At 40.8% G+C, this 25,719-nt stretch overlaps 1 protein-coding gene across 5 annotated transcripts; it reads left to right on the forward strand.

Annotated features, from left to right (window-relative positions):
* The first annotated feature begins 5,279 nt into the window (after positions 1-5,279).
* Positions 5,280-25,654, forward strand: CBX1 (chromobox 1). 5 transcript variants are annotated; one of them, XM_061391519.1, is made up of 5 exons: positions 5,280-5,508; positions 20,380-20,556; positions 21,005-21,182; positions 21,731-21,825; positions 24,196-25,654. In XM_061391519.1, the coding sequence occupies exons 2-5, from the start codon at positions 20,417-20,419 to the stop codon at positions 24,338-24,340; spliced, it is 558 nt and encodes a 185-aa protein (XP_061247503.1). In that variant the 5' UTR covers positions 5,280-5,508; positions 20,380-20,416; the 3' UTR covers positions 24,341-25,654. The 5 variants fall into 5 exon arrangements, with proteins under 5 accessions (XP_061247503.1, XP_061247506.1, XP_061247502.1 ...); XM_061391522.1 differs by having other exon boundaries at positions 20,383-20,556; XM_061391518.1 differs by lacking the exon at positions 5,280-5,508 and adding an exon at positions 5,592-5,610.
* The last annotated feature ends 65 nt before the right edge of the window (positions 25,655-25,719 follow it).

Below are 25,719 nucleotides of genomic sequence, written 5' to 3' on the forward strand. Positions count from 1 at the left end.
ATCTTTAACAATAGAATTTCAAGAAGTAGTCAAAATGAAACAAAGAATCTCACACACCATTAGGATGGCTGCTATTAAAGCAAAACAAAAACCAAGACAACAAACCGTGAAGGTGTGGAGAAATCCAAGCACTTGGGCACAGTCAGTGGGAATGTAAATTGGTGCAGCCGCTGGAAAAATAGTGTGGATTTCCTAAAAAATTAAAAATGGAATTACTAATGATCCAGCAATTCCACTTCTGGCTATGTAACCAAAATAATTGAAAACAAGGTCTGGAAGAGATGGCTGTATACCATAAAACCTGGAAGCAACTCAAGTGTCTGACAACAGAAAAATGGATAAGCAAAATTTGATATATACAAACAATGGGACATTCTTTAGTCTTAAAAAGAAGGAAATTTTGACATATGGTGCAACATATGTCCATATGAACCTTGAGAACATTCCACTTCAGTCGCTCAGTCGTGTCCGACTCTTTGTGACCCCATGAACTGCAGCATGCCAGGCCAACTCCCAGAGTCCACCCAAACCCATGTCCGTTGAGTCTGTGACGCCATCCAACCATCTCATCCTCTGTCGTCCCCTTCTCCTCCTGCCTGCAATGTTTCCCAGCATCAGGGTCTTTTCCAATGAGTCAGCTCTTTGCATCAGGTGGCCAAAGTATTGGAATTTCAGCTTCAACATCAGTTCTTCCAGTGAACACCCAGGACTGATCTCCTTTAGGATGGACTGGTTGGATCTTCTTGCAGTCCAAGGGACTCTCAAGAGTCTTCTCCAACACCACAGTTCAAAAGTATCAATTCTTCAGCACTCAGCTTTCTTTATAGTCCAACTTTCACATTCATACATGACCACTGGAAAAACCATAGCAAAGTAATGTCTCTGCTTTTTAATATGCTATCTAGTTTGGTCATAACTTTCCTTCCAAGGAGTAAGCATCTTTTAATTTCATGGCTGCAGTCACCATCTGCAGTGATTTTGGAGCCCAAAAAAATAAAGTCAGCCACTGTTCCCACTGTTTCCCCATCTATTTACCATGAAGTGATGGGACCAAATGCCATGATCTTCGTTTTCTGAATGTTGAGCTTTAAGCCAACTTTTCCCTCTCCTCTTTCACTTTCATCAAGACGCTCTTTAGTTCTTCTTTGCTTTCTGCCATAAGTGGTAGTGTTATCTGCATATCTGAGGTTATTAATATTTCTCCCGGCAATCTGGATTCCAGCTTGTGCTTCCTCCAGCCCAGCGTTTCTCATGATGTACTCTGCATTTAAGTTAAATAAGCAGGGTGACAATATACAGCCTTGACGTACTCCTTTTCCTATTTGGAACCAGTCTGTTGTTCCATGTCCAGTTCTAACTGTTGCTTCCTGACCTGCATATAGGTTTCTCAAGAGGCAGGTCAGGTGGTCTGGTATTCCCATCTCTTTCAGAATTTTCCACAGTTTATTGTGATCCACACAGTCAAAAGCTTTGGCATAGTCAATAAAGCAGAAATAGATGCTTTTCTGGAACTCTCTTGCTTTTTCGATGATCCAGCGGATGTTGGCAATTTGATCTTTGGTTCCTCTGCCTTTTCTAAAACCAGCTTGAACATCTGGAAGTTCACGGTTCACATACTGCTGAAGCCTGGCTTGGAGAATTTCAGAACATTATGTCTAATAAAATAAGCCAGTCACAAAAAGATAATTACTGTACGATTGCATTTATATGAGGAGTACTTAGAGTAATCAAAATCGTGGAGACAGAAAGTAGAATAGCGATTACCAGGGCCTGGAGGAAGGGAGGGATGAGGGGTTATTGTTTAATGGATATAGTTTCAGTTGTACAGGATGAAAAAGTTATGGAGATGGATGGTGGCAATGGTTACACAACAATATGAATGAATGTAATATTTTTAAAGTTTTATATATTTTAAAAATGGCAGAGAAAAAGAATTTCAGATAGTGCAGAGGAAAATATTTTTAAAGTCCTATATTTCCTTCACTCCTTAAGTCATATTTCAAAAGCAGCTATCCATCTATTGTACTTAAAATAACTACTATGTACTGAGGGCCAGTTATGTGCCAATCCCCATTCCCGTACTCTGTACGGTACCTGACTCAGCAAAACTGTTATATAAATGCAGGCTCCTGCTTTCTGGGGTGGAGTGCAGTAGACTCGTTTCCTTTCTCCTTTTCTTCTGATTAGAAGGCTATTAACCTTCTAATATAACATCACTATTAACCCTACAGAAATGCTGCATGTTAGGTCTTAAATAATATTTTTGTATTTTATATTTTTATGGAAGCTGATGCTCAGAGAAGTTAAGCAGCTTGTCCAAAGTTACACAGCAGGCAAATAATAGAAACAGAATTGAATCCAGTTCAGCCTGATACCAAGTCCTTGTTCTGTTTTGTAACATCACGCTTCCTCCTTTCCCCACATTCCTTGTGATTTTGGGAATTTCATGTGACAGATATACTTCCTGCTGGAGCAATGTCACTTCAAATGTTGTCTCGAGCAAGATCATTATGACTGAGTTGCCATTATCCTTAGAAAGAAAAGAAACACTGCAGGTCTGAAGAGTTTGAAATGTCATCATTCTTATGGGAAAAGAAAAGAATTAAATCCATTTAATCCCAAAAGACTTTCAAAAAAAGATTTTATTAATGCAGAAGCTTGGAGGCTTGAGAGTTTGACATCCATCCCTGGCAGAACTCCAGAACAGATGATTAACAAGAGAGCTCTTAATTGATTGCAGATTAGCATAAACTAGCCTATGCTCTGGTACCTAAAAAGAGAAGGTGACCTTTGACTCCTTTAACTCTGGAGAGATGTAGAGCACTAGGGCTGTGACGGCTCCTCTATTCTGAAATATGCTTCTAAGAGGCAGAATTGAACAAACTAGACGCGCTAGATCTGAAACTGCTGTCCTGTGATATACAGTTTAAGAAAACTGTGACATTTATCTTAGAAAGGAGAGACCTTAAGGAACATGAAGGCTGAATTTCAATATTAGAAATACAATATGAAAGAGGAATTAAATTAGAGAAGAGAACTGTGCTGCTACAGAAGCCAGAAGGAAGGAAATAGGTGGCATTTCCATGGGGAAGCAGATTCAGCTCAGTATGAGGAATTGGGGATAACAGCATTTTATGCAGGCAGAAATATGCCTTTAGAGTTAGAAATAACATCAAATCTTGATTCCAACACTTTCTTGCTTAATGTCATTGGACACGATCTGCCACTTCTGAGACTTTTCTACAAAATGGACATAGCAATTCCACCTCCCAAGGTCGATGTCAGGATTAAATAACTTTGCTTTTAAGATAGCAATGTGACAATTTTTAAATAAGGAAAAAATGTATTTATTTGGCTGTGTGGGGGTCTTAGTTGCCACATGTGGATGTAGGATCTAGTTCCCTGACCAGGAATAGAACCCAGGACCCCTGCATTGGGAGCATGGAGCCTTAGCTAGTGGACCACCAGGCAAGTCCCCCCATGCACGCTTTTTAAAGAGAGGATTAAATAATATTAATCAAAGACTTAAGATTTGTAGAACTGGGGAATAAGCAGTCAATAAGAAGTAAGTAATAGTATTACAACTAAGTTTCTATCACTGAAATTATCTAAAACAAACTAATGTACTTCAGGAGAGAGTGAATAGATGAATTTTTGGACACCCAACCCAAAAATGTCTTGAGAAGAACTGCCCTCTTCGCCTCTCTCATAGGTCTTTCAGCAAAACTCTTATGATATCGCTGGGCTGGGTTTATTCTTACATGGCAGTTCTCTAGAACCCACTACAGGTTCTAGAATATTTCTGTAGAACCCCAGTTCTCTACCGTACTCTGTACGGTACCTGACTCAGCAAAACTGTTATATAAATGCAGGCTCCTGCTTTCTGGGGTGGAGTGCAGTAGACTCGTTTCCTTTCTCCTTTTCTTCTGATTAGAAGGCTATTTGAATTCCAAGTAAGGGGGGAAAGGTCACCTTTTGGTAGACGTTCTGTTTAGATCCTAATTGAACAAGGAAATGTAGAGTAAGGGGGAGATGGAAAAACCTCACGAATGTGATGTGAAGAAAAGAGATGGAAGAAAGCTTGATCACCTCCATTTTCTTTCAAGAAGGAAAAGAACATTAATTTGTGTGCGTGCTCAGTTGCTCCTACGAGCGTGCGCTAGGTTGCCCCAGAGGTGTACTGGAGTGGGTTGGTATTTCCTACTCCAGGGAATCGTCCTGACCCAGGGATCCAATCTGCGTCTCCTACATTGGCAGGGAGGTTCTTTACCACTGAGCCACCTGAGAAGTGAAAGTGAAAGTCGCTCAGGCTCAGTCGTGTCAGACTCTGCAACTGCATGGAATATACAGTCCATGGAATTCTCCAGGCCAGAATACTGAAGTGGGTAGCCTTTCCCTTCTCTAGGGGATCTTCCCAACCCAGGGATCGAACCCAGGTATCCCGCATTGCGGGCAGATTCTTTATCAGCTGAGCCACAAGGGAAGCCCACATATTAACCTATTTAATCATTTATTCAACAAATGTTGATTTGACTGTCTTATGTTAGGCGCTGTACTGGGCCGAGGTTTCTGTGCTAACGGGAGTGGAGTTTTAAGTCCAACAAAGAAGACAGACACTAATTAATAACAGTAAAGTAGGGTGAACATTATCATGAGACCGAATTTCCACATGAACAGGTTTGGGGACAGCAGTCTAGCTGAAATCAAAACTAGGACACTTGTCTCAAAGAATAAGAAACAGGTTTTTTGCCTATTTCTGTGTATCTTTGAGGAGGCTGAGTGAGGGAAGGGTACTCACGGATATTGAGGGTTTCGGCACTAAAGCCTCCCATTCGTACAGCCAGTTTAAGGGGGAAGTTCAGGATATCATGAATGACACCTACCAGGGGGACCTAACCTAGCTTAGGAGGTCAGGGAAGGCATCGAAGCGGAAGTACTTTAATCTCAACGATGAGAACTAGAAGCCTTATAAAGATCTGGTGAGAAAGCCTTATAGAGAGCTGGTAAGAAATAAGACTCAAAATTTTCAAGAATGTGAACTACTGTCCAAAAGTGGTTTATATTTTACACCGAACATCAACGGGTTGGTTTATAAAACCACACGTTTTAGTTTGCTAGGTTGCAGCGTTCTGAACTACAGTCGCTTCGGCACTAGCGGTTGAAAAATTAAAACTTCTCAAAACCCTCGCAAACTGTACGTGGCGCCGTGGAAGGCGCGCAGCACTTCGGGTCTTGTAGTCCGGGATGGACTCCGAGTCCCATATTGCTGTGCGATGGGTCGTCGCGCCTGCGCGGTGCGGGCGGCGGGCAGCGCAGAGTGCGAGGCTCTTTTGTTCGTCTGAGGGGAGGGCCGTTGGCAGGGGCCTGCGGTACGCCGCTTCAGTGAGGGGGCTCGACAGTGGTCACCCGGCTTGTTGCTTTTCTGGTCGCCACTCCCCCGGCCGGCCGGACAAGACCCGCCAGTAGCGCGACACCTATTCCTCTCGGGCTTGTGGGCGCTGCTCTGAGGTGAAGAGCCCGCTAGAGGCGGGCAAGCGGGGGGATGGCGCGCGGCGGCGGCGGCGGCGGCGGCGGGAGCCCTGGATCAGGGGCCGCGAGCTCGCGGCGGAGGTTAGGAGCGGAGAGCGCGCCCGAGTCCCTCTCCCTCCCCGCGCCGAGCCTTCTGCCGGGCGCAGTGGGTAGGGCGAAGAGCGCGAGAAGATGGAGAGGGCGGGGCGGCGAGTCCGGAGCCAGAGATTGAAGCGATTTGGGATGGGCCGAGCATTTGCGCGTCGCCCTTCGGCCTGAGTAGACCAAGACAATGCTACGTGGGTTGGGTGGACGGCTGGGGGATTGGGCTGGAGAGGAAACATAGTAAATTGGGGAGAGGACGGACGGGACAGCCTGGGCGCTTGAACCAACGTAGGGAGGGTTGACGACTGCAAGACCCGAGGTTAGAAATGTAACCTGAGAATATTGGGTCCCGCCAGGGCTGCCATAGGAACTCCGCTTGCGGAGTTGCGGAGCAGTAACTTCGAGGAAATTGTAAGGGGGTGGGGGGCAGGGCAGCCCAAAGCGTAGTGCTTTGGGGAGGTCTGTTGAGTAAATTGGGGAAGGGCCTAGAAGGAGGGGTGGTATTTGCCTGGTTTTGCTCGGGGACTGGGGGTGGCGGGGAGAAACTGTTAAGAGTAAGTGGGCGGAGGTCCCGAGAGCTTTTCTGCGAGGCTTGCACAAGAAAAGGGAAAAACTGGTCACCGCTTGCTTCCTGGTTGATCGGCTGTAAGAATAATGTGTGGAAAAAAGATGGAACGCATTTTATTATCTTTTCCAGGTTTTCTCCTGCCTTCCTTCACTCGGTGTTTCCTTTGAGGAGTTAAAAAGTCCCAGTGCAACTCTTGCTTTAATTCATAATTAAATACATACGTTTTTATCTGGGATTGTTGTTGGTCACAAAAGGCAGTGAAATTGTAGAAATGTGTAGATGAGTTCATATTTAAGGAATGAAGTTAGTGAGAGATTGTGAGATGGTGTGGGAAGTTGAGAGAGAACGTGGAAAAGTTCATGAGATTGTGAGATTTTTTTCCTTGAGCTCTTAAGTTTTTTAGCCAGCTTGTCCTTGCTAGAAAATTTGAACACGAAGGGAGCACTACTTTACCCCTTTTTCAAAACTTCAGATGAAGGTTTTTCTTGGATTGCTGTTGCACTCAGACGTGTTACTGGTTCGACTCTGTTGAGGTGGCATTTACCAGAAGATCAGTTATACCAGAACCTCTGGCCGGGGGTTTAAGATAACCCTTCTCAATTGTGTTAAGACTCAGGTCGGCATTTTGGAATAGTTTTAAAAGGTCCAAGATTTTGGAATGGCTGCAGGAATACAGTTGGGAAATTAGTGTCTGTGTTCCAAAGTGCTTACAGATATTTATATGGAAAGTGATATGATTGAAGAGCACATTGTTGGAATCGGCCACTCCTTGATAAAGCTTTAGGGCAGTTCAGACTCTTGAGTCCTTTACAATTTTCTCTGTGGTGCTGTTTTCTTCATTGGCTGCTGTAGCCTAATTTTTTTTTTTTTTCCCATTAAAAATGTAAATATCATATAGCTTTGTGCTTCTAGCTTCTTGATTAAAGGAGACCCAGAAAGAATACTCTATCCTGCAGTTTGACTACGGGATACTAATATCTTTATCATCATCTAAAGAAAGGAAGCAACCATTCTATCTTCTGGTGACCATTTTAGAGACTAGGAAAATATTTCTTTTTGAATTCACACCACTTAAAGAGAAGTGATGCATTTTTGTCATTTTCTAGTAGTTTACCAATGAAATCTTCCCTTTTTGTATACTGTCTCTGATGGTATAACAGATTTTCTGTTGTATTTGATGAATTTTTACATCATAGTTTACTTTTCTGGGTAGTTTTTTAAATAAGATGCTAATGGCTAGTTTATGGGTTCATGTAGGATGAGCCATGGCTCTTGTTCATCCAAGACTAAAATATAGTTCTTTCATATTGTTGAATGAATGGATAGGGCTTTGAGATCTTCCTGAGAATTCCCTGTGTTAGCAGAATAACTCTGTGCATTTATGTAATCAATTTGCCTGTTTTTGTTCTATGACATTTGGCAGAATGAAACTGTTGCCCTTGGCATTCTTGTCTTAGCTTCCGTTTTTAATATAGTCACCCGGGGTATTAAATACAGAAAAGGTATGCAGATTGTGTAAGTGGCATTTTTAAATACCCTAAGCCAGGACTAGGAGAGCACTCAGGATCTGGGTTTTCAACAGCAAGCTATATAGTACTTTGAATATTTTCTGTTATGTAAGTATTTTGAAAATTTTGTGTCCTTTGTATGGAGCTAGGTATTTCTCAATAGCAATGTCTATTGAAAACTTGAATAGCCTTTCCAAGGTTAATTGAAGAAGTTATTTGAATAAGGACAAAATTCTGATCGTGTAAGTATTTGAGTTACTGCCTTTAACCTTTTGTGATTTGCTGACCAAGAGAGGATGGCCTGATTTGTCTGTGAAATTGTGCCTTTCTTTAATAGTAGCTAACACATTGAAAGCTTAACAACTGTGGTATTTGAGAAGTTAGTGTCATTATTCTGATTTTGTTTTGTCTATGAATGCTTTGGTATCTGCTTTTAATTCCAACTTAGTCATAATTCTGGTCTTGCTTTCTAATCACTTATTTCATTTTAAACTAAAAGATTTGCTCCTGGTATCATTGTGTCTTGCTAATATTTACAGATACCTGTGGCTTATATATATAGAGAGAGAGAGAGTTTCATTTACATCAGCACAATGAAAAGGAGTTAGCCAAAGTTTTGGACACATCTCAGATAAAATTCTAATTTTATTTTCACACTGATATCCTAGTCCTAGATCCCAAAATTCGAGGACAGGGATTCCTTTAAAAAGAAAAGTCCTGCTCACTGGGTATGTGGCACAAATTCTTGTTTTTTGCTCAGTAAAGTTTTCCATCTGGAAAGCATTTGCCTCACAAACAGCTACAGCTAACGGACGAACTAAAAGCATTTAGAAACATGAGTCAGAAGGACTACAAATTGAATGTTCTATACATGCCTTCACCTGCCTTTCGATGTCTGGTAATGCTACTGATCATAATCCAATTTGTTTGCTGAACTTTCCCTGAAAAGCTAAGAGCTTTCAACCTCTGTTCCTTGGTTATCTGATTCTGAGACATCCATTCTTATTGCCCATATGGGGTTCAGCACCGTATGCCAGGTCCAGACCTACCTTTAATTGAGTGTCTGAGTAAAAATAAAAACAAAATGCTTTGGTAATTACAAGAAAAAGAGAAATAATACTTGGCTAAGTTGGGTAGACATGATGGAAGAAGTAGCATTTGCTCTAGCTCTTGAAGGATGGGTAAGATTTTGACTACTAGTTTTGGACAGGATAATAGCAACCCACTCCAGTATTCTTGCCTGGAAAATTCCATGGACAGAAGAGCCTGGCAGGCCGCAGTCCATGGGGCCGCAAACAGTTGGACACACCGAGCATGTGCGCACACACACTTCTAAGTAAAGAGCAAATCCATGCATGGAGGAAGTGTGCAGGTGTGTTCAGGTTATAGTTTTCTGTTTTGACAGGAATGTAAGATTTGTGAGGGAAGTGGGAGTCTGGAATAGGTGAATCTGAAGGGCTTAGATGTTACACTGAGGAGTTTGGCCTTTCTAAGGAAGGAGGAGGAGACTGCAGAAAATTTTGTAGCAGTTACTTGCTGCTTTCCTATTCAGTCTACTCCCACCCAAGATGGTTTACACCCTGCCTACCTCAGAAGTGCCTCATTGCATTTGTTAACAGTAGTTCCCTGGGCTTAAATTGCCTCCCTCCAGTCCTGCTTTTCAAATGCTGTTGGAGCCTTACCTCAAATCCTGACTTTTCAAAACCTCTAGTCACCCTAGCTATTTATTTTTCTAAACCCCAATAATACTTTTGTGGCTACTTATTCTTGCTTATATTTCTTTGGCTAATTATTACATACTCCTGTTATTTCTTCTGTTGAAATGAAAATGGACTTCACTTGCTTTTGTACTTTTTTGTATGTTTTTAATCTTACAGTCCTGGTTCTGTGTCTTACCCTTGGGAGACTTTGGGAATTTTCCTGTGCTTCAGAAAGCCTTAGTTTCCTGAAATGGACTTAATAGTGTTTGTTGTGAGAGTTGAATTAAGTGCCTTTCTATGCATTAAGTGTTCAGTATTCAGCAAAAGTTATATGTTATTACTAACCTTCATGGCATTTTCAAAAGCCTGTACTTCTGTGAGTGCAGATCCTGCTACCCTAGCCCAACAGTTCCATTTGCCTGGGTCGAAGGGGTTCCTGTGATGTGGAACTTTCAGAAGCTTTCAATGCTTTAGCTGGAATAAATTGGTTACCTTTTACCACCCAGGCTCTCAGTAAATGCTTATTGTTTTGATTTTTTTTTTAATAGATGGTATTAAAAGCCTGTAGAGCTGTAGTCATTAACTTTTATGCCGTTAACTGACTAGGCCTTGAACCTAAGCTAGAGGCAAAAGACAGGTCAGGAAAACATGGAATGGAAAAAGGAGCTAGATGAAGAAGGAATGAAGTGGGGAGTGAAATGCGCAGTAATTATCATCTGGTTCTTGTCTGCTGCTCCCTCAGTCTAGCTCTTTCTACCTGGCCACACTTCTGTTCCTCAGATAAAGCAAGCTCTTCTCACCCTAGGACTTTGAACCCACTGTTCTCTAAATTTGGTATATTTTTCTAAGTTTTGCCGAGTTGTCTCCTTAAAATCTTTATTGAATTTGTTACAGTAATGCTTCTGTTTTATGTTTTGGTGGCGAAGCATGTGGAATCTTAGCTCCCTGACAATAACCCGCACCCTCTGCATTGGAAGGCGAGATCTTAACCATTGCACCACTAGGGAAGTCCCATTAGTGTTTTCTTGCTGCTTGTCTGAGCCCTACTCTGCAGACACATGCGTGCATACACTCCCACTCATGCTCACTTATTTGTCCACGTTAGAATATAAAGTCTAAGAGACCAGGAATTTTGTTTGTGGTGGTCTCCCCATTTTTCTAGTGTCTCACACATAATAGACGCTCAGTAGATGATGTAGGAGTATGTTCACAGGAAGAGTTAATCTAAACCTAGTCTGGGGCTTCAAGGATGCTTCTTATGTGGGCATTTTAGTTAAGGGAGGTGGTTAAGTGGAGAATGGGGCAAAGGGCAAGGTAATCGTGATTGAGAGGGTTAGATGCAGTGGTCTTCAGTTCAAATGCAGTTAATGGTATGGAGGTCTTCATTTTTACATCAGTGGCTGCTGTTGAGAATGAACTGGGTTAGGAGGTACGCGGGCAGGAGATGGTGGTTACCTGGAGTAGCATGGTAGTAGTGGACTCGACAAATGTATAAGTTAAAAGATATTTAAGATAAAAATCAACAGGATTTAGTAAGAAACCAGATACAGAGTATGAATAGAGAGAAATCAATGTCATAATTTTGTCCTGAACTCAGTAAAAGCTACATGAATTCTTAGACCATTCATTTAATTGAGTAATTGACCTTTTTGAAAAGTATATCTGTAAAATCAGAGCCTGAAATCATAATCTCTGAAGTTTATTATAGAACTTTACCGTATAAATCATTAAAACTGACTTGGTATTTATGTAGTTTCTCCAGAAATCTTAAAGTTCCTTTTGCAAATAATTCTGTTGAAATTTTCCATTGTTTGTATCCAGAATTTACTTCCTTTTCCTCACCTATCTATCTTCATAGGAAGATGGATTCCTTTTGCCATTTACTACAAGGTCTTTATTTTTCTGCCTGGATGAGATAAAGAACATAAGGAATTTCTACACTTCAGGTGTATGAAATGTGATTTCTCAGTTTCTGGCAGCTCTTCTCTCTCAGTATTCCAGAAATGAGATCTTGGTTTCTGTTTTGTAATTACTCGTCATTCTTATCAGTCAGATCTGGGTCCTTCTTGAGTGTGTTCTGGAGCTGCTCTGATGTTTTGAAAAACCTAGCCATGAATTTCAGCCATATACAAAGGGGGAAAAAAATGGTATTTTCTCACCAAGTTCCCATTGCACTGGATTTCAGAGTTATGCTTAAAGCAGTACATAATTAATGAAGTAGAACGTAGGTACAGATATGTAAATAGATAATGAGTGCCAGAAGGTCATAAAAAGCTCACCCCAGAGGAATTCCATGGAGTTATTACACCTGTCTTACAGATGAGGAAACTGAGTTTGCAGTAAATACACATAATGCCTATAGGCATAGTTTTGAGAGATCGAGGATAGGAAAGATATGCTTCTGGTGCTCATACTAGTTAGCTTTCATCTGGTTAGAGGAATTATAAGGAGTCTTCAAGCAGTACTCTTCCAGTGTCATTGCTAGGAGAAAAGAGGTCTAGAGTGAATGCTGTTGAAGATGATATAGAGGTTTTGTTTTCAAGAACATCAGTTATCACTTACTGTTCCAGCCTTATTCTAAATGGGCTGGAATAATGGGCTTTATGGAGAAAGTAAAATGTTCACCTACCTTTTCGCTAAGTATAAGAATTGATTTGTGTTTGCAATAATTTACTGAGGAATGTAGCTTCTGTCAGTCCTCTTGTAGCAGTGGCTTTTTTTCGAGGATGTGCATCAGATCGCCTAAGGAGCTTTTAAAGATGAGATGCCGTGATCAAAGCAACACTGTTTGCAATAATAAAAAATAGTAAACAACCAAAATTTTCATCACTAGGTGAGTGGTTAGAGTATGGTGTGTCCATACATATGGAATACTGTGCAGCTTAAGAAAGGAGATCTTTATGGAACAATGTCAGAGATACATTCTATTAAAAGGCAAATTATAGAACTGTAATATCTACTTTCACATATGTACATCTGGGTCAGTTTACATGTAGAAGGACAAAGACAGATTTTGAGGAAGGAAACTGATTTCCTACACTAAGTAATTTTGTAATTGAATATGAATACATATATTACAATTAGAAAAACAAAATATTTTAAAAAATAATACACATACTCTATTTTTTGACTCAGTGGATGTAGACTTCTGTATTTATAAATTCCATAGGTGAGTCTTTTTCTCATTTAGGTGAAAGTTCTCTGTTCACGGTCTGCTTTCCTGTGAATTCTTGCTTAATATAGACTCACCAGACCAGTGTGTTTTACCTTAGCATTTACTGAGAATGCCCTACTGGTCTGGTTTCAGAGGTCTGTAGATATTACCTTGTCCTCACATCTGGAGTTTGACCTTTCTGAAAGCTGGCAAGAAATCAGCTTAGAAGTTCTGGGGTAGCCCTTTATAATTCATGTATGTGATGGCAATCAGGAGCTGTGCTCATTGTCTTCTCAGATCCTTCTCATACCCTTTCACTCGGACTTCACTTTATTGCACTTCGCTGTATTGTGTTTTGAAGATAATTGGATTTTTTACAAATTGAAGGTTTACAAGTTAAAAGTTTATGGCAACCCTGTGTCGGTCGAATAAGTCTGTCAGTGCCATTTTTCCAACAGCATCTGCTCACTTTATGTCTCTGTGTCACATTTTGGCAATTCTCTCAATACATCAAACTTTTCATTACTGTTAAATTTGTTATAGTGATCTGTGACCAGTGATCTTTGATATTACTATTGTGATTGTTTTTGGGTGCCACAAACCATGCCCATTTAAGACAGCAGAACTTAATCTGCCAGCTGTTCCAGTCTCTCTTCCTCTCCCCAGGCCTCCCTATTCCTTGAAATTAGGCCATTTAATAACACTACAATGCCCTCTTAAGTATTCAAGTGAAAGGAAAAGTTGTGTCACTCACTTTAGAGGCTAAAAACTATTAAGTTTTAATGAGGAAGGCATGTTAAAAGCCAAAGGCCAAAGATAGGCACTGGTTAGCCACGTTATGAATGCAAAGGAAGTTTCTGAAGGAAATTAAAAGTGCTACTCCAGTGAACACGTGAATGATAAGAAAACAAAACAGCCTTTTGCTCATATGTAGAAAGTTTTAATGGTCTGGATAGAAGATTAAACCAGTTACAGCATTTCCTTAAGGCAAAGTCTAATCCAGAGAAGGCCCTAACTCCTCATTTCTATGAAAGCCTCACAAGGTAAGGTAGCTGCAGAAAAGTCAGCAGAGGTTGGTTAGTAAGATTTAAAGAAAGAAGCTGTCTGCTAATTTAAAAGTGCAAGGTGATGCAAGTGGTGCAAGTGCTGATGTAGAAGGTACAGCAAGTTATAGAAGATCTAGCTGAAATAATTAATGAAGTTGGCTACAGTAAACAACATATTTTCAGTGTAGATGAAACAACCTTCTATTGGAAGAAGATGCCATGTAGTCGTCTTGCTATGATAAAGTCATAGCAAGAGAGGAGAAGTCAATACCTGGCTTCAAAGGATAGGCTGACTCTATAGGGGCTAAGATAGCTGGTGACTTTCAGTTGAAGCCAGTGCTCATTTACCATTCAAAAATCTTAGGGCCCTTAAAACTCTAATCTGACTGTTCTGTAAAGGGAATAACAACCTGGATGACAGCGAATCTGTTTACAACACGGTTTACAGCATGGCCCCCTGCGGTTTTTGGTCTTAGAATGTATGGTACTTTCCTTATATCCCTTTTTCCAGACTATTCTGTTTTCCAGTTTCAAACAAAAACTCTTCAGCTTTTCTATTGCCCAGTGCATCTCCTTAACAATAACTTTATCATTTTAAATCTTAATTTATTTCACATGGAAAAACTAATACTTGGTGTGAAAAGATCTGCTGCACACAATAAAGTTACAGTATTTTAAGCCCACTGTTGAGGCCTACTGCTCAGGAAAAAAGATTCTTTTCAAAATATTACTGCTTATTGATAATACACTTGGTCACCCAAGAGCTCTAAAGGAGATGTAAAAGATTAATGTTTTCATGCCTGTGAACACAGCATCATTCTGCAGCCAGTAGATCAAGGAATCATTTTGACTTTCAAGTGTTATTATTTAAGAAATACATTTTGTAAGGCTATAATGGCCATAGATAGTGACTCCTCTGATAGATCTGGGGAAAGAAAATTGAAAACCTTCTGGAAAGGATTCACCATTCTAGATACCATTAAGAACATTCGTGGTTCATTGGAAGAGGTCAAAATATCAACACTAACAGGAATTTGGAAGAAGTTAATTCCTGGCCATTATGGATGACCTTGAGGAGTTCAAGACTTTAGTGAAGGAAATGCACATGTAGTGGAAATAGCAAGATAATTAGATTTAGAAGGGGAGTCTGAAGAGTAAATTACTGCAATCTCAAAATAAAACTTAAACTGATGAGGAGTTGCTTCCTATGGTTGAGCCAAAAAAGTGGTTTCTTGAGATAGAATCTACTCCTGGTGGAGATACTGTGAAGGTTGTTGAAATGACAACAAAGGATTCAGAATATTATACAAACTCATTTGATGAAGCAACAGCAAGGTTTGACAGGACTGACTCCGATTTTGAAAGAAGTCCTGTGGGTAAAAGGCTGTCAAATAGCATGAATACTACAAAGAAAGCACTTTATGAAAGGAAGAGTCAATGTGGAGAACTCCATTGTTTTATTTTAAGAAACTGTCATAACCACCCAATCTTTCATAATGTACCACCTTCATCAGTCTGCAGCCGTCAACATGAAGGCAAGACTCTTCACTAGCAAAAAGATTATGACTTGCTGAAGGTGCAAATGGTGGTTAGCATTTTTAGCAGTATTTTTAAGGTATATGTATTGGTTATTTAGACATAATGCTATTGCATGCTTAGTAGACTACAGTATAGTGTGAACAACTTTTATATGCACTGGGAAAAGAGAAAAGTTGTGAGACTCATTTTATTGTAGAGGTCTGGAGGTATGCCTGTGTTCAAAAACAGAATGCCTAATCCTGTGTCTGATACTTCACTGTCTTCTGCCTGCAAGCAGCGTTGTTACTCCTTTCCACTTTCTAGCTCTTAACTGTAAGAGTGGAGGGGTGTCTAGGAGAATCTCAACTGTGTTTTTTTCTCTTAAAGAACTATGAGTTCATGACTCTTGCTTCAGATTTACACTATTCCTAGATTCATTGGGACACCATATAACAAGTTTGGGTTCTTAAAACTGGCATTAGCCTACTTGCTAAGCAACAAAAATGCAAAATTCTGCACTTGTCAGGGCTTCCCTATTGGCTCAGTGGCAAAGAATCCACCTGCAATGCAGGAGATGTGAGTTTGATCCTTGGGTCGGGAAGAACCCCTGGAGGAGGAAATGGCAACCCATTTTCCTAGCAGTGTTCTTGCCAGGAAAATCCCATGGACAGAGGAGCCTGGCGGGCTGCTGTCCATGGGGTTGCAAAGAGTCGGACATGACTGAAACGACTGAGCACACAGCACTTGTCAATTTAAAAGACTCAGAAGACTCCTGGGGCCCTAAAAGCCAAAACTTTGTCACACCTGTTGATTTAATTAACAGCTGTTGTTCATTTGCTAAGTTGCAACCCCATGGATGCAGCACACCAGGCTCCTCTGTCCTCGCCCATCTCCCAGAGTCTGCTCAAATTCATGTCCACTGAGTCAGTGATGCTATCTAACCATCTCTTCCTCAGCCGCCCCCTTCTTTTGCCTTCAGTCTTTCCCAGCATGCGGGTCTTTTCAAGTGAGTGTGCTCTCCACATCAGCAGACTCACTGGAAAAGACCAAGTAGTTTTTAAACACCTATACATATTCAAGATATTAACTGAAAGAAATCATTGTCCGTCACTTATTTACTGATGACAGATTGTAGAGAGGGATCCTTGTACAGACTGGAGGGAAATCTCCCTTTAAGTGTTATGTTGTTGCTTGGTCTAGCTCCTAGATCTGTGTGTGTGGCAGGGTCATTAGCCCAGCCCTGCTAGGAAATGTGCATACTGAAGTGCTATAATTTTATTAATTGTGTGAGCTTGGGAGGTTTATTTCCTGTAAATGTGTTGTATTATCTCTGAGGTGTCAATGACATCTGAATGGCTTATTTTATAGGATGATTTCAAAGATCAAATGAGTTGTGGTAGCACATTAACTGTAAAGTGCAATATAAATGTAAAGTATTGTTTTTCTAGGCATTTTAAATGTGGCATATCAGACTTCCCTCGTGGTCCAGTGGTTCAGAATCCTGCCAAAGCAGGGCACATGGGTTCAGTCCCTGCTTTGGGAAGATCCCACATGCCTTGGGGCAGCTAAGCCTGTGCACCACAACTACTACTGATGTCTGCCCTCTAGAGACCAGCCATCCTCAGCTACTGAAGCCCCGGTGCCCTAGAGCCCATACTCTTGCAACAAGAGAAGCCACTGCAATGAGAAACCTGTGCACCAAAACTAGAGTAGCCCCCACTCTGCGACTAGAGAAAGCCTGCGTGCAGCAGTGAAGACCCAGCACAGACAAAAGTTAAAATTAATTTTTTTAAATGTGGCAGATCCAGTTAAACATTTAGGTAAAAATTATAGCAGCTTAACTGATCATAGGTATTTTTGTCTGAAACGTCGTGATGAGCCTTAAGAAGACTTGTCCACGGACTAAGATTTCTGAGTTAATTTAGAACTGTTCACCTCTGTGTACACATTGTGATGTTCTGGTATATATCTTGACCCTTTGTTCGTTGATTTTGGCACTTTTTATGCTATAATTTGGTTGCCAGGATATTTAGAGAGAGTGGCAAATAGAATTTGGCATTTTTCCAAATGTGCTACTACTCTGGTCTGAGTTACTTTGAAATTTCCTTGTCAAGCAATTCCAATTGAGAGCCCTCCTTCCAGGTATTACTGCTGGTATTTGGAGACTGCCATATTCAAGGAGAGGGGATTTCTCTTGACATTATCAGTTTGGAAAGTACATGCAAATGATTGGTCTGTTAATATTTAAGGGAATGTTGGCTTGTCTGACTTCCCTGGTGGCTCAGACAGTAAAGAGTCTGCCCACAATGCGGAAGACCCAAGTTTGATCCTTGAGTCAGGAAGATTCCCTAGAGAAGGAAATGGCAATTCACTCCAGTATTCTGGAAAATCCCACAGATGGAGAACCCTGGAGGGCTACAGTCCATGGGGTCGCAAAGAGTTGGTCACGACTGAGCAACTAACACTTTCACTTTGGCTTGTCTGAAAGTGCTTGGTTTTGTGGGAAGAGTGAGTTGTGTATTTAATCCACTTCTCTACTGACTTTGACAAATGGCTTATTCAGCACCCCAGAGATGTACCAGTAAATAAGGAAAAAACTCACATTGGGAAGCCTGGCTGAGAATCTCCAATATAAAGAATCTAACCTGGAGACAGGTGCTGGGATGAGCTAGTTAAGAAAACTCAAGACAGAAGTGGAGGTCTATTTTCTACATTCTTCACTTCTCATTTGAGCTCTTAGGACAATGAGTTTAAATAAGAGGAAAATCAAAAAGTCTCATTCCAGATTTCCCAGTAGCTAGAGATGAGGTAAAAACTGTCATTATTTTGTAGTAGCAGGACTTCTTGTAAGACAAATACAGCTATTAATGTAGACAACACAGATAAATAGCTCTTAATTCTGAAGCCAGAGTGATAAGACTGCCTTTTCTTTACTTTCTTTAATTGCTTAGAAGAAGGTTGATTACTGGTTTGGAGTTGTCTGTAAACCACTGTTCTCTTTCTGTTTAGAAAGGGAGTGGCTTCTAATTTCTGAGTCCAAACTAATGTAGGGAGTTGTGGTACCCTTTGTTGTTGAAAGGTAACTGTCAATTTATTTTTCTCTGCACATTAACCAAAGACTGAAGATAAATCTTGCAAAGAGAGCACTTGTTCTTGGGAGCAGCTACTACTGCAGCACTTACCCTAAAGAAAAATTAGGTTTGTTTTCTTTACTGATAAAATAACGCTTATCGTGGCAATCAGAATTCTGAAAACCTGAAAATACTTCCCTCCGGGAAGAAGAAACAGCCTTTGAATCAGAGGCACAATAGCCAATAATAAGCCAAAGCTGACATTCAATGCATTGATTAGTCTGTTCAGTAACAGAGGAAAAGGAAAACTCATGTGGCACTAAAACATAGAGGGGTGGGGGAGGGGAGGAAAACAAAATCTTTGGTATGTAAAAGAAGAGAGATGAGCAAATGTAAATGAAGAAGAGTCAGCATAGAGGTGTGTTTGAGCTGTGTGGGCAGGGGCATTGGGTGTTGCCATAGACCACACTAAAAGCACCTCAGAAAACTTTCTTCATGTGAGAAGTTCAGAATGCCTTTAGTGGAAGAGGTATCTTTATTTTTAATTGGCAGACAGGTTTCTGGAAAACAGGGACCATTACTTACTCTCTTGAATCTCCAGTCTCCAGCAGTGTCTAAAATTTTCTAGCAGCCAACCAAATGTTTGTTGTTTCACTAGTCCGAATTGCTCATATGTACCGAAATGAGAATATCTCAGAATGTAAACTACCTCAACATCTGTAGATACTGTAACTGATTCACAATGGTGAGTCTGATTTTTATGAAAGGTTTATTTCATATAGTCTATAGGTGAGCTCTTTCTAAATATATTCTGTCCACATGCCAGTTTAAAAATATATAGAAGTGTTTATACTTTCACTCAGTAAGACTCCTTTCCCAAGGATGCTAGAAATAAGCAGTTTAACCCCCAAATTGGCACTGCCTTAAATACAAACATGAAACATGGTAGTAACCACTTTGTTGTCTCGGATCATCTGCCATACTTTTGTCTCTATAGTTCCTGTTGGTAGCTGATCTATCAGTTTGTAGATTTCAGCCAGTTTTGTAGATCAATTTTATTGTATTAGTATCTTATGGCGCCACCTACTGACACAGTTGTAGGCTTTATGCCTACCCAGCAGTTAGATGAGTTGTACAAAGGACCGAAGAGAACAGATTTGTAGGGGACTGGAAAAACCCTTAGAGGTTACTGTGTGTGTGTGCTAAGTTGCTTCAGTTGTGTCTGACTCTTTGCAGCCTGTGGACTGTAGCCCACCAGGCTCCTCTGTCCATAGGATTCTCCAGGCAAGAATACTGGAGTGGGTTGCCATGCCCTCCTCCAGGGGGATCTTCCCAACCAAGGGATTGAACCCATGTCTCTTATGTCTCCTGCATTGGCACGTGGGTTCTTTACCACTAGCACCACCTGGGAAGCCTTAGAGGTTATCTAGCTTGATGATATATTACACAAAAAATACAGGTTTTGTTATCTGTGATCTTTTTTCTCATACTTACTTCCAAATTCATTAGAGAATCTCATGGTCATTCTGGCATTTTTATGAATCTTTCTCAGACTTAGAAATAAAAAGAATAAAAACAAATGAGAATTAATGGTGGCATTCTTAGAAAAGAAAATCACATAAAAAACTTTAGGGAACTCAAAAGAGATGGTGCTTAACAATGCGGAAGAATTGTATATATTATATATGCATATACAGAAGGGAAAATTAAACTAGATGTCTAATAAATAGGATAAGCCATTTGCCATAGTAAAAATCCAAGTCGAATACTTTGGTGAAATTGAAAAACATTCAGAAAATAGGAGAAAATATGGATCAGCGGGTTATATATATTTTAGGTTTGATGTATAGACCTTATTTTTGGGAAGATTGCTTTTCTTTCAAATTAATGTAGTACTTTAGATATCATAAGTAAAGAAGTATTGGGAGTTATTTTTAAACTTAGAATGAGTATAAAAATTTTAAGTGGATGTGCAGGCATAAAGAAGTTTTGCTGTGAGACTAGTTGGAGCTCTTTTAGAAAACTAACTTTCTAGTTCATCATAATCAGAAAACTCTTGGCTATTGAAAATGAATAGGCATAACATTTAATAACAGCATTGGGCCCTATTAAAGTCATTTTTTATATCCCTGGTTTTCTTATCCACATATTCCTCTAAGAAGAGTGCTCTAATGCCCTTTTTATTTCCTTTATCATTTTAGCAGCGTCATCCTTTATACCAGAAAGCTGGCGGGCACTATGGGGAAAAAACAAAACAAGAAGAAAGTGGAGGAGGTGCTAGAAGAAGAGGAAGAAGAATATGTGGTGGAAAAAGTTCTAGACCGTCGAGTGGTAAAGGGCAAAGTGGAGTATCTCCTAAAGTGGAAGGGGTTCTCAGAGTAAGTTTCATTCACCCAGAAAGATCTGTTCATCCGATCACCAACTGTCTCTCAGGAGACTGATAATGTGCATGACACAGGGCACAGGGTGCTCTGATGGGTACATTGTGACTCTGGCTTGGCCTCCATGGCTTATAGTCTAATTAGGAAAATGATCTACATGTACGAAATGCTATCATGCATGACCAATTTCTGATGAGCAGGTTTGTGTGTGGCTTAAGACTGATGCAAGTTTGCAAAGATAAAGTAAACTTTCTTTTGAATGAGGCAGCTTTCAATTTGTGTTAATACTAAAAAGCCCCCTACCCCTTACCAAGAAATTTGAACTTTGTCAAGTTCTTGGTCTTGGACAGAATCTAGTTCTCTTCCAAGTACAACAGCTCTCGTTCTCCTGTGCCTCTCAGTGGCGTGTGTACTAACTTTGTGACTCTTGTGCCTCTGGTTTCAGTGAGGATAACACATGGGAACCAGAAGAGAACCTGGATTGCCCTGACCTCATTGCTGAGTTTCTGCAGTCACAGAAAACAGCACACGAGACAGATAAATCAGAGGGAGGCAAACGCAAAGCTGATTCTGATTCGGAAGATAAGGGGGAGGAGAGCAAACCAAAGAAGAAGAAAGAAGAGGTAAGACTTGAAGTAAGAATTTTTACTAGCCCAGAATTCATGCTGCTGTCAAAGAAGCTGATAGCCAGATAATTTCAGCACTTTTGTTCCGCTGCTGCTTGGATCTCAGTCCTTTTGCAGTCTTAGATAGGCTAATGCTTTAAAAATGTCTGGGGGCTCTCATGAAGCCACATAATCTACTCACATCTGAGGTTTAAGAACAAGTAAGTGCAAGGGTATTTTGTGTGAGGAGATGCTGTCAATGTTTTAATTATTTCAGGTTTTAATCCATTCAGTACCATAAAGTAAGGTACCTTTTGAGAGTGAAGAAACAATTGTGAACATTTATTTTGCTTGAGATGAATGTCCCTTTTTACACATGGGGAAACTTCAAGCACATCAAAACTTGATGGAATAATCACTCTGATTCTAAAAGGCTTGTGACTTAGAGCCAAAGAATTGGTGAAATGTTGGCAGAAGGATTTGATTACATTGTCATCAAAACAGGAATAGCTCTAGTCTGGAAAACAATCCCATACGGTTAAAATTGTTCCATCTGGTTTTTACAGTCAGAAAAGCCACGAGGCTTTGCCCGGGGTTTGGAACCAGAGAGGATTATTGGAGCTACGGACTCCAGTGGAGAACTCATGTTCCTAATGAAATGGTGAGTCTGCCAGTGGCTCTGTGTGGTGGTGGTTTTTTTCTTCTTCTCATCTGTTCCATGCCAAAGGAGAAGAGGTAGACCTTGGAAATTCTAGTTGCCCAGGTGTGAAATCTTTAAGATGGCCTAGTCCTTCAATAGTTACTCTCGGCCTGACTGCCAACCTGGCCTCATGAGTTACAGGTAGGGCCCTTAGGATTCTCAGATTTTTACCCCCCACCCTTTTTTTTTTTTTTTTAGGAGGTGGGAGAAAATCTAGAGTGGAGAGGTATATACAGGAAGGAATCACATTTCATTTCTGTAATAAAGGGGGAAAAAATGAAATGTGATTGAACCATCCTTCCTTTCTACTACCTTCTTAATAGAGATCGGGCTAGCCCCAGGATCAGAAATTCTGTTAACTTCTCAGGGTTAGGAAAGAATTTCTGAAGCTCTTTCTTTGTCCTGGTTAGATCCTTTCCAGTTGGTGCAAGTTTTCAATTGCAAAGTCTGCCAGCAGGGGTCAGCAAGGCCCCTTTACTAAGCACAGAGAAGCCTGCTTTTCTTCACTATAACCGGTGGTAGTAGTACTCCATAAAACATATTAATGAAAGCAGTTGTCCTGAGACTCTTAAGAACTATAATTAACCCAAAGTTCTCTTCTCTGTCCAAAAGGAAGACTTTCTTCCCATTTTCTTGATTGTTGGAAATGCTTGTTCTCCTCTCCCCAAAATGGAGCTCAGTCACTGCCTTTAAAATATAAATTAGGAGTGAATACTTCTAAGCCTTTGCCAAGGAAGCATTATTCTAGGGACTTTATCCCTTTATCAGTCTAGAACCTTCTTGGAAACTTGTATCTATACTAATTTCTCTCCTTTAGAAGGTGGCAAGAGAGGCCTAACTTGAACACTGAAAGCCAGTGTCATAGCTGGCTGCTGCTGCTGCTAAGTCGCTTCAGTCGTGTCCGACTCTGTGCGACCTCATAGAAGGCAGCCCACCAGGCTCCCCCGTCCCTGGGATTCTCCAGGCAAGAACACTGGAGTGGGTGACTAAACCTCTTCTTTTTTTTCCCATGCATTCCCTAGGTGTTTATTGAACCTGACCTTCTTTTAGCTTATTTATTGCTTGCCTGTAGGAGAAAAGTTAATTTTAAGGTGCTGCATATGGGGGAAAAGAATACCAGGAGTTACTCAATCCAGTTATGATACACTTTTGTGTGGCTGTATGTGACCAGTCTGAGTAATGGTAGCACTTCCTTATTGCTTGACATTACATCCCTTTGGTTGACTCACTAGTATGTGTAAAGATTATAGCTGAATGTAACTGCAAGTTAAGATTGGATGTTGATTATAAAACCAAGTTAATTTTAAAGTTATTTCTCCTGGAGAATGGAGATACTTGTTCATTTCCCTAAAGTAGCTATTTTTCTGTGCAGTGAAATGACTGAACTGTTACCTCAGAGGCTGTTGTTGAATTGTCAGCAAGGGGTAGGCTGCTTGAGGCTCCCATACTGTTATACTTCTTTGCCCTCCCATTCTCTTATCTGTTGTTCAAAAACATACTTTCTGGCTTACTCTTCCCTGGATCAGTGGGGCTGTGGGGCTTAGGTATACATGTTGCTGGGGTTCCAGAAGTCTGGTGTGGTGCCTCATCAGAGATCCCCTCATACATGTATCTGTCTGCTGCCTGCTCTGTGCTACTGCTTTCATCTAGGATGTTCCCAATGGCCTGAAGAGAGAGCTTATGCCTAAGTCCCTTGTAATATGTATGTGGTTTTCAATTTTTGAGAACATTTTAAAATTCAGAAAAATATAGAGAATTACATAATAGTCCCTTTATTTTCTACCTCCCAGTCTTGAAGCACCATTTCAAAGCACCTGGGAGTTGTGGCCTATCTGTGTGCGCATGGTATTTGGTAGTGTTAAACAGTGTGATTATGAGTCAGCAAGAAAGTCTCCACCTGCATTGGCTCTGGCCAGAGCCAGATTGGTATTAAATCTTATTATCCAGCATGGTATTAAATCCTGTTAGCAGGCCAGGATCTCTCCATGGGCTTTTGGTAGCTGGGATATGGCTTTGGGGGAATATGGTAGCCTCCCTTACTCCTTCAGAGAATCTGAGAGTGTCATGTTTTTTATGTGTGGGGGTGTTCAGAGGTTCCCAGGGGTTCAGAGTTAGCTTTTGACAAAGAGGGTATTTTCAATGGGAGAAGATATGAGGTTATTACTTGACTAAAAGCTGCTAGTAAACGATGCTTACCCCATGTTATCATCCTTCCCTGGCCTGACTTCTGGAATTAATATATTAATATTTTTAAAGCCCAATTTCTTGGGAGATCCATGTTAGGAGACCACCAGCACCTGGTCTCAAAGTCTCTTGTGCTTTGTTCTACAGGAAGAACTCTGATGAGGCTGATCTGGTCCCTGCCAAGGAAGCCAATGTCAAGTGCCCACAGGTTGTCATATCCTTCTATGAGGAAAGGCTGACGTGGCATTCTTACCCCTCAGAGGATGATGACAAAAAAGATGATAAGAATTAACTTTCTTGAATACCAGCCCCTGTCACATCTGACTGTGGGTTTCAAGTGGGGAAAGAAGGAGTTCTCCTTGTCTTGACACCATAAAGGTGGCTTGAGAAGATGTCCTTTGAAGAGCCAGTATAGTTTCTGTGCCCTACAGCAGCCCAAGGGCTTCAAAGCCGTTCCATGCTGTACAGTTTGCACACCCATCCCGGTGGAGGGGAAGGAGGGTCAGTGTTTCAAGGCAACCCGTTCTGAACTTTGCTTTAAAAAAAAGCAAAGGGCCTTCTATGAAGGACAAAACGCAGAATGGGATGTGGGAGAGCAAGAGGTACTGTAGATCTTCAAAGAGCATCTCCACAACCCACACAGCCTTCTTCCCGATAGTGTTAACTCTGCATTTTTACAGCGTAGCATGTGTGTAGTTTTTGGCTATTACTGGTGTATTATTTGGGGTGGGTGGGGTGGGGTGGGAAAGAAGGGAGATGGGTTAGGATCATTTTTGTTAAAATTTGGGGAAACGGTGAAACAAAGGAAAGAACAACTAATGATGATTGGGTTCTGTGTCCAGAATATTGTATCCTTTCAAAAAATGCCATTGGCAACCTAAATGAGGACTGTGAGAGACTGTTTAAAAGCTGTGAATGCCTGAAACTTAGAAGCCAAGGTATTCCCTGCCTGAGCTTAATGCTGTTCCCAACAAAGGAATAAGAAGCTACCAAAGCTGCCATTTGGGGGATGGAAACTGGTTGAGGAGGATAAGTCTTATTGGAGTGTATACACAGGCAGATCATTCTGTCTTAGAGGTGCTACTCATGAAACTGACAAGAAGACCCTTTCTTTTCCTATTGTGAAGTTACAAATATCAGCTTCTCCATCCAAGCCACTGGTGAAGTATTTAGGGAAGGGCAGAGAGTGGTATAGGAGGTAAGTGAGTAGGGAAAGACAAGGGCCGGTGCTCATAGGGTGGAAAACTCTTGGAGCCTCTGTTTTTGAACTTTGAAACCATTGGTGGCAGGGTTCAGTCACTGACAGCACAAGTTCAAGAGTTGAATGATTTCAAAAGCCCTGGTCTCAGGAGAAGATAAATATTCATACTGGGGTAGTGGTTCACTTTAAAACAAAACAAATTTTTTAATCCTAAGAACTAACTAAAATCCAAAACGCTGTCTTGAGTCATGAGATCCATCAGTTGTTGACATCATCTTGATCTGCATCTAGAACTCCATTGTAATTTTTAGGCGTGTGTTAGGTTTTTGTGAAAAGTTGTTTAAATGTAAACTTCATATCAACACTGTCAGTTTTTTGTCTTAATAAAACTATATAGATTTATAATCCTTGATTTTTGTCTTGTCTTGCTGGAAACTCTCCTTGCCTTTTATTATAGATTGACCCTCTTT

This window comes from Bos javanicus, chromosome 19 (assembly GCF_032452875.1).
Source record: "Bos javanicus breed banteng chromosome 19, ARS-OSU_banteng_1.0, whole genome shotgun sequence".
NCBI classification, from domain to species: domain Eukaryota; kingdom Metazoa; phylum Chordata; class Mammalia; order Artiodactyla; family Bovidae; genus Bos; species Bos javanicus.